At 47.8% G+C, this 14,004-nt stretch overlaps 1 protein-coding gene across 7 annotated transcripts in view; it reads right to left on the bottom strand.

The window, feature by feature from the left end:
- Nucleotides 1-342: 342 nt before the first annotated feature.
- The window catches only part of BCAS3 (BCAS3 microtubule associated cell migration factor), a 353,644-nt gene continuing 339,982 nt past the window's right edge, over nt 343-14,004 (bottom strand). For 2 of the 7 annotated variants that reach the window (XM_082776135.1, XM_082776133.1), the window contains one exon: nt 343-1,358. In XM_082776135.1, coding sequence (XP_082632261.1) covers nt 1,210-1,358 — 149 coding nt within the window. In that variant the 3' untranslated portion in view covers nt 343-1,209. The remainder of the gene's footprint in view (nt 1,359-14,004) is intronic. The other 5 variants (XM_082776131.1, XM_082776129.1, XM_082776130.1 and 2 more) reach the window with 3 other exon arrangements.

The following is a 14,004-nucleotide window of genomic DNA, read 5'->3' on the forward strand; positions in this document are numbered from 1 at the left end:
CCTCAGCGAGAGCTGCACGGCTCTGGCGGTGCGCACTCAGAGCGGTGTTATGGGTTCAGGATGCTGTAGGGTTCTTAAAAGCCTCTCACACATGATCCTGCAGTACCCTAAATGTAGGTGCACGTCTCCAGCGCCTCGTCCTCGGCTTATGGGAAGCAGGACGAAGGGGCAGTGTAACAGGCACAGGTCGGACACCTACATACACACGTGGGTGCTGATTTCCAGAGGTGCAAGGAACACCATTTAAATCTTTCACTGTAAAAAACTGTTTACATTTGTAAAGTTTTAACACCCAGGGATGCAAAACCAAGCTAGACTGGCTGAGTAACATCCACCGATGGCTTTAATTAAATCTCTCGGTTAGTAAATATGCACATAGTGTCTGGTCCAGGAAGATCTATGAAACACAGGGGTAGCCCAGTAATACTCCATGAACACTGACATTTAAGTAGTTTCTTGTTTAACTTAGATTTATTCAATGACACATGCATTTCTGGACAGATATCTGAGTTCCAGCGAACAACTTTTATAACCAAGTATGAGAAATCGGTGACTGCAGTTAGTCAATTAAGTACGTTTCTAAAATACATGACTAGAGTAAAACTGGAGCAATAGAGAGAATTCTTCCGAAGAACAAAAAGTAACATTTCCATTTGTAATACTCCTGGCATTGATGAATCTAGAGGGGAAGGAGGGCAGCAAGGAGACGCAACAAGGAAGGAATAACATGATCAACCCTGTCCACAGAAAGTCCTTGAATCTCCACTCTCTCCAGTTCATTCGTTAATGCTCGGCACTTTTGCAGGCGGCTGGAGCTCCTGGCTGGCGCTTGCACCACACGTTACCGAGATTCCCTTTGTCTCTGAGCACAAAAAAGCAGAGAATGGTTGTGAAACCATATGCTTGACCGAAAGTGGCTTAGAAAGATTTCTTCTCAACCAATCTCTTCCTGAACACAGCGAAAAAAAAGAAGCCGCAGAGCTATCGGGATTGAAGACAGAGTCTCTTCATATTGCACAGGAAAACAAAGTCAAGATTTTGTGAGTACGTTCCAGGAAGGTTTACGCGGAAGAGTCGTCAATATTTATCAGGGTAACGAGAACCATCCAGCACGGCAGCTAACTGGCGGGTGACAGACACATCAAGATTGTTTAGGCAGAGAGACAGCTTGTTACCCCGTCTTGATCTCCCCTTGTATGTTTGACTAATTTACGGGAATCCTGTGGGGAAAAGGCTGAGAGGCTGGTTTTCGTTAGTCGGGAGGGGTGATCTGTAACCATCAAAATTGCGTGGAATACTTCCGCTGGTGGAACCGGAGCTGTTACTGAGCGTCTCTATGCTTCCCTCTCGCTGAAGCTCTGAAATGGGAAGAGAGAAGAGGCCCTGGTTAGTGTTTCAGATAAAAGAACCCAGAGTGCCATTAGACGGCCGCTTTATTGACAAATCTGTTTATTGTATCCCTGCTCTAGCGCTGCATTTGCTTGTCATCCATCTTTTCTGGGGCGATTTGACGAATTGCTCCAGAGGCATCCCAGCTCCTGGTCCCACATCTCTGCTGGGTTTGTATTTCAGCCCAGCAGCAGAGGGCTGGAGGCGTTCAGCGCTGCCCGGCATGGCAAGCCCTTCGCTGGGGGTGAGGCCAATGACTGGGGACTTGCCAGGGTTCAGGACTGGGGATGCTCACGGCTGAACTGAGCAGGGTGCAAAGGGTACGGAGGCAGATGAGGGAACATCCTTCCTCCACAGCAGTGCTGCTGGGATGGAGGAAGGGTCAGCAGCAGCACTAGTTACTGGCGGTGTGTACCAGCAGTGAGTAACCACTGCAGATCGCAGCAGGGACTTTCTACAACCCCTTATGCTGCATAAGCAGACATAAATATCTCTGCTTTTTTTGAGCCAAAATATCCCCTTTACTATGTGCCTGGGCCGTGGCCCAGAGTAAAGGAGAACGCCTCATTGTGGCTCTCCCTTTCGAACCATCTCCTCCCCTCGCTGACCTCCCAAAGCCTTTCTTGCTCCCTAATCTCGAGGCACGAGGATTTTTGTGTGTGTAGAGCATCGTCTGGACCCGTGGCCTCTCTGTGAGCCACTTGAACCCAACAGTTGAGTCAGTGGCAGCGTGCAGCAGCGCCGCTGGGCAGCATCACCCTGCCCAGCACTCAGCGGCGGCATGCAGCGGTGAGATTAGGCAGAGCCGCGGGGACACGACAGGAATCCTCTCCTGGACATGCGGTGACAGCCTACAAGAAATATTCCCTCGACTTGTGATGTGTGGCCCTAAGTGCAACTTCCCAGCCCTGCGCAGCCTGCACTCAGGGAAGGGACACGGAGCGAGCAGTTTGGACAAATTCCTCCACAGACATTTGCTGCAATGGGACCCCAAGACAAGGATGTATCCATGCATGGCAAAAGCAGAAAGCCAGTTCTTCACCAAACCAATACGCATCCCTTTCCAGTGTCCTCGCAGTGCACACAACTCCCGTGTGCCACCCGGGCACAGGAGGGTACTGGCCACACGAGCTCACACCTCGATGAACGAGGGCTGGGAGATGCAATCCCCCATCACAGAGGTAACTTGCCGAGGAGATAATCTGCCCAGGATCCATAAAAACAAATCTGCAGGAAATCGGTCACCCTATAAGCAGCACTGATAATGACCTCAGCTGGATTAATCATCATTTCTTGCCAGTATTCGGTTAAGGAATGTACGTGCATAAACCTCTTCATTTTCCTCACATCCTCACTCTCCCATGAGTTCAGGAAGTAAAAACAGTAATTTAAATCAGAAATGAGTGGCGTATCCCACACTAATACTGCGCTTATCCTGTCTGATTTGGTGCTTTTATCTCCCCTGCACACAGCTGGCTTTGGTTAAATGTCTCACGTCAGAGCCTGCGCTTGCCGGGCAGCCATCAGCAGCGCGCCGGAGCACGCTCCGGCCCTGATCAGACACCATCAGGGCTGCCGAGCTCCTCCTGAGGTTCCTCTGCTCCCCCACCCCGGCCCTTTTTAAGCTATAATCGATTTTCAGGCACATGTTGTGTTTCCAGTAACCGTAACAAAAGGTGGAAGGGGGGAAAAGTGCGAGGGCACGTTCCTGCGCTCCGTCCCGTCCCAAAGCCTTCCCGCCCGGCCATGGGATGTGTTTGGGGGGATTCAGCCTGGCAGTGCTGATTTTGAGGGGCTGCGACATTTCTGTAGCCAGCAGCACTCGTCACCTCTGCGGGGGACTGCCAGGGGGTGGCACTGCAGAGGCTGATGCCAGGCAGGGAAAAAGCACAGACAAAAAGTGTGGGAGGCACAGCGATGGGTGCAGGGCCTTGTTGTGGAGGCCGTGGGCTCTGCTTGCCACTATCAGGCATTAAAACCTTTTAATTAGGAATGGGAAGAGGCAAAAGAGAGGTTAAAGCAGATGCAGAGGCTCAGAGGGAGCTGGAGGAGAAGTTTTCCAGAGCCTGCTTTGTTTGGAGAGGGCCAGGTAAAAAATGGGGTAGTTCCCGAGCCCAAACTGCCATCCCGACACCACGACAGCCAGCACACTGCCCTGGGCAAACGAGTCTGAGGGTTCCCAAACCGCTCTGTGCTGTGTCCGGGCTCACTCTGGAACCAATTAGGCGGCCAGGCAGAAGAGCTGTGTATTTCGATACCTAAGGAGCCGCTGTAAAACTCCTGACACTGCTGCGCGGGGGAAATTGGGCTCTCGCGCACGGCCGGGTCACGCTGCGGCACCTGGGCCACGTGAGACGTGCAATTAGACATGACATGGTCACCAGGGACGTCCTGCCCTGCAAACATGACCCCCTGTGCACCTTCCTGCATTCCCCCAAATTAGCCCATTTTTTCCAGCTGTTTCATTAATAAAAAATACTCTTAAAAAAAAAAAAAAGCCCAGTGCAAAGCATGATCCTGCCCTCAGACCTGCTGGCAGAGCAGGGCAGGGCAGAGTGAGGTGCATTGGGATGTTGATGCTGGTCCTGCTGGTCCTCCTCACCTGTGAGCAGCCCTGAAGCAGCAGCTGAACCCTGCGGACCGGACACGCATGGCTGGAAGGAGACAAAATAGCTCCCAGAGCTAACCAAGACATGCCACGTAAGCCGTCGGTCCTACATGTTGTGAAAAGGCTGGCTGAGAAGCAAGGAAAATGAGAACTGAGACCCAGCTGCTGCAGGACGTGGGCACTGAGCAGCGGCGGCTGCATGGCTCTGGGCTCCGCACCGCTCGGGCACAGCGGGGCAAAGCTCCCGGCGGGAGATGCCGCTCACTTCGGCGGAGCTCTGCTGGGGACAGACTTGGCCCCAGCATGTCTGAGGGTTATTGTGTCTGCGTTCCCCCATGCACACACTGTCGAGATGCATTAACTTCCTTAAATGTACCAGTAAAACAACCGCTTCTGATGCACTTTAATGAACTTGTACAGTAGCCAACAAATTGTGCATCATATAAAACCCATTCTGCCTTATAGACTCCCTGGCTATTTTGTAATAACTGCAATTTGCTTCTGCTGAAGCAAGATAACCAGAGTTGAGAAGTCAGGCTTTGCAGAAACCTAAATATTTGATTTGGGGGGGAGTGGGTGGGAGAAGGAAGAAAGGGGCCTCTGGGAGCTATTTATGGGGTCAAAATAACATGAGACCTGCTCTTCTCCTAGCATTTCCACCATCAAGGAAATGAAATACTGTGAGAAGACCAGCACTTGCATTATTTTGGCCCCATAAATGGCTCCCCGAGGCATTCAAAAGCCCGTGAAAAACAAACACAAATACAAATAAATGCTAATACTGGAAACGTAAATACTAAAACCTGCCCCCGTCCCTAGAGGAAACGACTCACAGAGTTCTGACTGACCAAAAAAAAAAGAAAACAGGAAAAAAGATGAAGGAGTAGCAACATCTGCTGAAGCCATGAGGAGCAAGTCACTTGAGGGGAGCCAGCAGCGGCCCTGCCGCGCTTCTGGCGCTAAGAGTCAGGGGCACCGCTGGCATCACCCAGGGTGCCAGAAGCACCAGGACTTGCAGGGCACAGGCTCTCTGAAGGCAGCAGCACCTACAGCCCTCCCTGCCGTGCATGTTAGCCCCTCGGCCCCGTCACGACACTGCTGCTGCTCGGGGCAGTGGCACCTAAAGGTGCTGCAGTGCCCCTGCTGCCAGGCTGGGCCTACCTGCGCTCTGCCTGCCTGGACACCACGGCCTGCCTTCAGTGCCTGTTCTGTGGGACAAACTGGAAAGGAATGTTAAAAAAACACACAAACAACAAACTTTTATTTCTGTTAATAATCCTAAACGCCACACTTGTAGCACCAAAGCCACCCTCTGCCTGCCCAGGGCCCAGTGGTGAGGAGGAGCAGTGGCTCGGGGCGCTGAGGGACGCGGCGGGGCAGGCCAAGCATCCCGCCCCGTGGGGGCTGCTGTCTGTCCACTTCCAGAAAGCTCCAGGAACTGTCAAAGGACTTCATCAAATCTAGAAAGGTATAAAGTCCTGCCAAGCTTAAATGTGAAACCATTTTATATGGCACATTAATTCAATGCCTGAAGAAAATCTATATAGCCCTCTTTTGCCCGGAACACTCATAAATTATGCTGCCTTTCTTATTTGTGCTCTCGCTGTAGTGGTCCACTTGAAGCCATGGTATCTCCTTTATGTCTACTCAAAAATCTCCTCTCCAGTGCATTATTTCTTCTAATGGTTTTTCCTTTCTCTGTGTTTGCCCTTCCCTACACCGGGCTGTTAAGTACAGTTTCAAAATATCCTCAAAACTCATTTGCTGGCGGAGCTGACCCTTTCCTCTACCTACCGAGCGCTGCACAAGCCCCGGCACAGCCCGGCGGAGCCACAGCCAGGATAAATGATACAATGACAGCAGCCTGATGTGTCAGGGCAGCGGGGAAGCGGCAGCAACTCTGAATACAAGAATTATTCTTCATCATCTCAAACTGTCACAACACATTACCCTCAAAGCCGCAGCTCGCTGAAGGAGTGACCCTGGACTGAATGGGAGAGTGCTCGGGGAAAGAACTAATTGTAGCCTCTTTTCACACGTCAGTCACTTTTCACAGCACCAAGCCTTTCAAGCTCAACTAATGTCAAGTTCCCTTTTCCTTTCTCTGTGCTGAGTATTTCTGATTTTTAAGGATGGCATTTTTAAAGGAACAAGGTCTCTGGCAAGGGAGGAGGCTGGGCAGGGGAGGGAAGGAAGCGTCAGAGCGAGCACGCATCCCGAAGTCTAGCAGACGCCTCACGACTCGTTAGGAATTACACAATTAACAAGTAGGAATGCAGGAAGCGGGGTAATGGCCAGCAGAGCTCGCATCTCCTTGATTTTGTTGCTGTCATTCACCACAATTGTTCCAGGGAAGTTTTGGGGCTCCACCACAAGCCAGGGGCTGGCTGGCAGCAGCTTCCCCAGCCCCTCTGCCTGGGCGCAGGGTGGACGGGGGGCTGCGCCTCTCCCCAGCCATGTTTCAGAGCAACAGCTCCAAGGCCAAAGGCAGAGCTGTGTTGTACAATCAAAGATAATTTCTGTCCTTCTTTCAGAGAAGACTCCCTGCAGACACACTTCCCAAAATGACAGCCCGCTCCATGCTCCCAGACGAAGGCATGGGCCCTTCACGCCTCCTTCTCTTTAGCCGAGATTGTAAAATACTTTGCAGCAAGGACTATTTTTTTACCCTTATATTTGCACAATGCCTATCACCGGGGACTTGCAGAGCTGACTGGGGCTCCTGAGTGTTACTTATTAACTGTAATGAATAATAATTATGTAGCTTCTGCCATCTGGATTCCCATTCAAAAGGATCCTATATAAAGCGAACACTAAAAGGCAATTTATATTAACACAATGGAAGTCTTGAGGATCTCTTAAACTGTTTGTAATTTACACAACGCTCCCCAGTGAATGGATTAGTTAAACATTTTTATTTTACTGATTGCTACTGAGCGGAGCGGGACGTGCTCCCGCAGCGGAGCTCTCACCGGCCCCAGCCGCGTGGCTCTCGCTCCCCTGCCCACCGGCATGCACTACCACACGTATGCTCTCCATCTCTCTGTGTTTAGACAACAACCCAAACTCAGCTGGACACTTTTAGCTCTAGGACTGCATGAATGTTAACTACCAACACCAGCAGGCCCCACTCGAGTCAGTGCTGCCTCCTGGGACATGCGTGGCACAGCCTGAGGAAGAGAAAGGCTCAAAAGTTGAAGATGTGTAACTGGACTGGTACATAGAAACACCTCCCCTAATTCCAAGGCTCTAAAATTGCATTGCTGATAGTGCAACTGTAGGTTTTTCTTGGGTATTCGCTTTCTTATGACCCACGATTTTGTGAAGAAGGGCACTCTGAGGGTAACGCAGCTTGGCAGCCCTCTACAGCTGCGCACGGAGGCGAGGACCCAGATGCTGGCTCTGGCTCCAGTCCCACACTGGGATCTGCACCCACCTGCAGACTTGGGTGTACTGATAAGCAAAAATCTTTAATATTAAATCATATTGAAATGCAAGCACCAAATACTCATCGAAGCTCTTAATTTTCCTAGCTCCTTTTAATTTGATATGGTTGAAAATAAATTTCTGAGCAAATGTGTTTTTACAGTACTCCTTCCCAAATTTCAAAGTCTTCATCTATTACAGTAATGTTTAAAAAGGAGTAAGATTATCGTGATGTTTACAAGTCCATTAAACCTGCTCTCTGCCCCAAGTCCTGTGCCCAGCTCTCCCAGTGTTGGGGCAGCCAGCAGGGGCAGCTGCAGGGACCAATTCCCTGCAATGTTTCGTGGGGCTGTGACAGATCTGCTCCAAAGATCTGTGTTTTTTTTTTTTTTTTTTTTTTTTTTTTTTCTAAGCCCACAGATTTTTAACTCCATTCAAAAGAGGAAATGTAACACTATGGCATTTGAACACTGAAAATCAATCCTCATATTAAAAGCACTTCATCCTGCTGCATCTTTCAAAATGTTGAGACACCACACAAGCACCCACATTAAATTTTCAAAGTAAAGAAGACTTGCAAACACTGCCTGTACAACTCCTCTGAAATCAGAATTCAGTGGCCTATGTAAAATATTAGTTACAGTCAAACTATCTTGCAATAACTCTGATGCTGAATCCACATAGAATTCGTTAATGTGATGCACTTGGAAATGAAACCTGGCATCTCGGAAAAAAGGTGGCAGGATCTACCAAGGAGATGAGGAGGTACAGAAGTCAGGCTAGAGCCAGGGGATTGAAGACTGAGCCTTCTGAACATCAGAGCCCTTCAGAGACTGAAAATTTCATTTCTAGTGCCTTATTTCAATGCTAAGATGCCAAACGTCTAACACTTACAAAATTGGGAGGACATGTGAACTTACATAAATGACTAGATTTACTTCAAGCATGAAGAGATTGTTGAGATACAGACAAAACATTTTCATGCATGAACTTCGAAAGAATTTTGTCTCCCGAAAAATAAAAAAGCTTGTTTCTCATTTAAAAAAGAGAAACCAAAAAGCTCCACACAAGTTGGTTCCATGCAGCATGAGACCCAAGTCTCTGGCGACTTGCCAGGCTTGACTCTGAACATTTTATGGAAGGTTAAAAGTGCACTAGATAAAGGACTAGCATTTAGAGAGACAATATTCTTCATGATGGGCACTTTCACAACGACTGCAGTGCTTTTAAAAAATAATCTCAAGTTTCCTAGAGCTGTATATTTTTGCAAAGAGGTTTAGGATGTTTTCCTACATAAATGGCACTTCAGAAGGATGAGTTGCCGATTTCAGGCAGTATGTGAAATTTCAAGAACTGGAACAGTCGAATGGTTACAGAAAACAGGTTTCTGTAGCCTATACACATCATGTAAACCTACAACTCCTTATGCACGATTTCCAGTAGAGTTTTAAAAATGAATATGCAGATATGGTTGTTTTTGTTAAAGGCATTCTCTCCTACTTCATCTTGAAAGTTTTACTATGTTGCTAGTACAAATCCTATAATGTACCTTAAATGTAATGCATGCTTTCCTGTGCAAGGCAGTGTGTATACAAATTTTTAATGTATTCAGGCAGAATTATCTTGTCTCTTCAGTTACGCAAGCAGCACATCTGTGTATATCAGACCAAAAGCATTTGCAGAGAAAACACTGTATTAAAATTCCTGGGTTTGGGCTCTCATTCTCAGGGTTACGGGAGTGCCTCAGATTGCTCAACAGTGACCCCTCTGTCAGCCTCTGACTCCATAAAGAACAGAAATTAAATGCAATCTGCGTGTTCACGACACCTACCAGCTCCACAACATGTGCTCCACTTTGTGTCCTACGCTGCCCAGAGGCTTTGGGTCTTGCTCAGAAGTTCTGGAGGAGTTATCCCTATTCCTGAAACCACCACATGTCTACCCAAAGCAGGTCTAGACCCAAAATGTGGGCCTTGGCATGCTCTTTCCCATCGGTTCCAACAGACCCGGAGCCACCCGAGACCTTGGGGAGGGGGGTCCTGGCCCAAAGGCTGCCACAGTGGAGCCACCACACATGGGGAGTGCTGCCGGCAGCCTCCTCCTCTCTTGCACCCAACCCAAAAATTGTAGCAAAAAAGCTGGGTATGGAAAAGCTGCCTGAAAAACCGAACAAATGTGGTGGTGACCTCACGGTCTGGGCAGCGTTTCACTGATATGCCGAACAGGGGATCTGAGGCATGCCGAAACCTCAGAACTGCAGCAAGTTCCTTTCATGTCTAAGACCTATTTTTTCCTCTCTTGTGATGTTGCCTTGGTTATTGGACCTCCTTAAAAATCCCGGTTTAGGAAGACAAGACGACCCAGGAGGAGGACAACTTCTGAGAGCCGAGTGGGCCTATGTGTGCATCTTGCATGTGTGTGTGGAGGATTGTGTGCTTCTGACAAAAATGTATTGCTGAGTTCATTTTGAAAGTATAATATTACAAAGCAAAGTAATTCTGGCACAACTTCTAGTACTTCTGACACAAAGTGGCCTCTCTGGCCAGCGAGGAAAGCTACTGAGAGGCTCTGAGCTGTCTTCCTGGTGCAGATTGATGCTGAGGAGGAAGCTAGAATGGACTGGAATTTGGGTTCAATTCAAAGGAAAAGTTGAAAGTTTGGGGGGAGCAGATGCTCAGCTGGTCCAAATCAGAAATTTTTCGCTGAAGTGCACGCAGCCACACAAAATGAAGTCACCCGGGTTCAGCCCTGTCTGCTCATCTAAATGCTTCAAGGCTCTTGAATCTGAAGAGCTCAGGTGGAAATCTATCGAGCAGAGGTTTCCTCCTTTCATCTCCGCCAAGCTAGTTTTAGTGTCTTTGAGAAACTCCAAACACACCCCACTAATTCCAGTTCCAAACTGAACTTATTTGGCCTATTTAGTCAGTTATTTCAAAGATGATGTTGACATCGCTGCTTCGAGCAGACCCATTTTCTAAACACAGACCTGATTTTCTGAAGCACTCAGAGCTTGCCGCAGTTCTCTTGCAATCAAGTCTGTACCTGGACTGGTGTTAACCAGGCCTGCAGAAACAACGGGAAACCTCGGAGGCTCGCTCGCTTGCAGGACTGCTTGAGGCTCTGAATACGCTCTGCCGTATCTATATAGCTCCAAATTCTGATGTTAGACATAAATATGAAAGAGCCTTGATAAAAGTGACATCTGAAGCTTGACTTGGCCTTTTGTTGAGGGAGTTGTTTGGCACAGCCATCTGCATTCGTTCCCATGGAACCAGAAGGCAGTTGAAAGAAGTAACTGGGACTTTTTCCCTTTTAAAAATTTGTATTTTAAAAACTGTTCCAAGTATGGATTCTAAGTCGCTTTGCCTTTTTAGTCACACTGTTACAAGCACTGTCAAATGCGTGAATGAGCTGCAGCCTACGGATGAGCACGTAGCAGAGGATAACTCTTGTGTGAAATCTCAAAGACCTAATGGCAAACCAAGGCATTCCTCTAGCCACATCCCACATGAAAGGCAATTTAAATCATCTCAAGCTGTTCAGATTCTGCCTTGTACTTGGGCATCTGGCGGAAAAGTTAATACCACTACCTGCTCTTCATGTCGTGTTCCTTCGCATAGTTTTCACTCGTTTCGTGAACGTGGTGACCAGCCACGTTTCCAAAAGGTGAACTAAACAAGTGACAATATAGGCAAAATATAATCCAAATACATATTTTTTGAAGGTGCTGATAAAACCAACCCTGACTGAAAGCAAAAAAGCACCATTTCAGGTTAGGGACCTGTCCCCGTACAGCACATCTATCCACTGTTGCCTCCATGGCTGCAGATAAAGGGAGGAAGGCTGCCAGGTTAATTGTGATTACCGCTGCCAAACCTCATTTCCACTGACAGCCTGGCCTCAGGGAGGGAGCACCCAGTGGGAGTAGCTGCTCAGCGAGGCAGGAGATACCCCCCCATGGGAAAGCCGTGCCCTGGCTTAGGAGAAAGTCGGAAGAGTCTCAGGGAGGGGAGCTGCAAGCATCTCACAGCACATTGCATGGGACTGCTTCTGGTCCCCCAGCGTGGAGCTATCTGCATCTGGTTGGGAAACCACCCCTGTTCCCATCCTGCTCACCTGGATCAGGGTGTTCCCATTCCTGGCCACCCGTGCTACTCACTCTGCACTGTGCCAGCGAGCCCAAGCAGAGGGCCTGGGGCTGGTCCTGGCTGCTGCCTCTGCCAGCACCTTCCTGCCCACGGCCTTCCCAGAAAAACATCGTTGGAAACGGTCGGAGAAGTGATACTGACCCTTTGTCTTTCACAACACCATCAGCTTTTGATGTAAACACAGAGTTCATGTGTTGGGTAGATACTAAGAAAGTCACTGACCAAGGAAATAACAAATAAATACCAAAAAAAAAAAAAAAAAGTAAAAAAAGCATGGTATTTTAGCTGCGGGGATGCTCTTGGAAAATGGGATAAAATGTCTCTCACGGAAAAAGGCAGTAAACAGTTTACATCCCGGAAACAGCCGCTCTGCAGAGTGGGTGGCTTTGTGGTGCTCTGGGCTGTGGTTGCCACCAGCCAGTGTTAGGCACTTACCGGTCCGGGATTTTTTCACAACAGCAAATGGTTGCTTGAGACGTTCATCCACTTACCACCTATTCCTGTCTGCATGGAAAACTAATTCCTTCATCGCTGGGATGCGGGACAGACCGCATTCAAAGCTGCTCCCTGCCCATGACGGGAAATGCCTGGGAGAAATCTCAGAGACTCTTGCTAATGTCTGAGAAACATGAAGCGAAGACTAAAAGCCAGCTAGCTACAAAAGCACAACCACCTTGCCTGAAGTGGCAGGAATGAAACACAAAATATAAACAGCAGAAGTGGGGAAAAAGCTATTTACATTTTTTAGAAGTTTCAATCTTTTTCTAAAGTAGCTCACGCATTACCAGGGATGCAATTACCTATGATGTAATTCAAGAGGGCACCAGCAGAAACACAGAAAAACAGCCAGTCTATTATCTTTTTGTCTTTACTTTACCTCAACATCTTCTTTGTGAAAGAACACCTAACTTTTTATACAGCACCATTTTTTTCCCAAACCAATGTGCTTTTGGAGGGTTCTTTCTAAAATCACTCGCATGAAACTCTGCAGGAGTCCTAAACATATTCCACTTCTGCTGGGTTGTAGCATTGATGTTTTCTCCATTTGCAAAATGCTTCCAACCGATTTGCAATTTTTCTTGCTATTAGTATTTTTTGTGTGTGTGTCAGACATAAAATATTTAGCAATAACAAACAGAGTAGGATGAAAACTGCTGCAGCTTGAGAAGTGAGCTCAGGATATGATTCCTCCTCACCGGATGCCTGGAAGATGTCACTGAAATTCTCTCTCTCTCAGTGCAACCCGTGTGGAGCCAATATGAACTCCCAGCAAAGTGCTTAAAAACCCATTATTTATAATAACTGTTAAATGATGAGACATTGTTTACCCAGATCGCAAGATAAATTCTCACTTACAGAATGCTTGCCTGACCGTCCTGAACGTCATCTGGTTTTTATTTAAATGCAAAATGTAATTAGGCTCCCAATAACACAGCAGAAGAATTCAATAAGATAGGGCTTTTCACTTACAGTTTAATATTAACATTTTCCCATAAATGTTAATGAATAAAAGTCTACTGTTTTATATATTATCCATGGTGGGGAGACAGCAGGCTAGGAATGAAAGGAAAGATAATATTTCCATACCACAAATTACAATACCTACCTCAAGGAGAGCTAAGCACTCCCAGCACTGCCATGGACTGGCCCCAGCACTGCCTGCCCCTGGGTGTCCAGTCACCAACCCTGGCCCCACGAGATGTGCCCTGGAAAGAGGCAGCACTGGTACGAGAGGTGCTTCCCCAGCAAAAATACCCCCACAGTATTTTTTTTTTCACCTTTTCCTTGCTGCCTTTTCCCTGCTTTATGCATTCTGTCTGCCCATCTCCACTAGACAAGCATCAGATAGCCAACAACGTAGCTGTTAAGCAAGGATACGGCCCCAAGCCCTGATATCCTTAGACTCCAATGTGGATGGCAAGGCCAGATTATCAGAAAAATCAGGTTACCGTTTGTCTGATACTCTGTTAGAGAAATGCATGGGGGTGACAAGAGGCGATGGCAGGACTGCAGTATGATGATAGGAAATGATAAGGCATCCAAACGGATGGAAGCAGGCCCTCGAAGTTGCGGAGGTGGCACTTCAGGGGCCCATCGAAGGACTTCTGCCTCCTGAAGCCAAACACGAGGAGCAGATCCAGGGCCTCTGCTGCTGAGAGGACTAAAAGCTGCAGGGCCGAAGAGCTGGCTCAGGCTGGAACATTTTAATTGCTTCAGCTTTTGACCTGCCATTTATTGATGGGAATTTTGCTGTGTTAATGTGTGTTTTGCTGTTTGGTGACTCATACTTCATTGTATCTCTCTAATAAGAAGTGTTCATTTAACAGCTCAACTACTTAACAATTTATTGCATAAATGGGTTTCCATTCTCCAGCCTCCTCTCCTGTCTCCCCTGATGAGGGCAATGCATAGTTTATGAGAGCTTTGCAATGA

Source organism: Aythya marila (genome assembly GCF_965140915.1).
Source record: "Aythya marila genome assembly, chromosome: 20".
NCBI lineage: Eukaryota > Metazoa > Chordata > Aves > Anseriformes > Anatidae > Aythya > Aythya marila.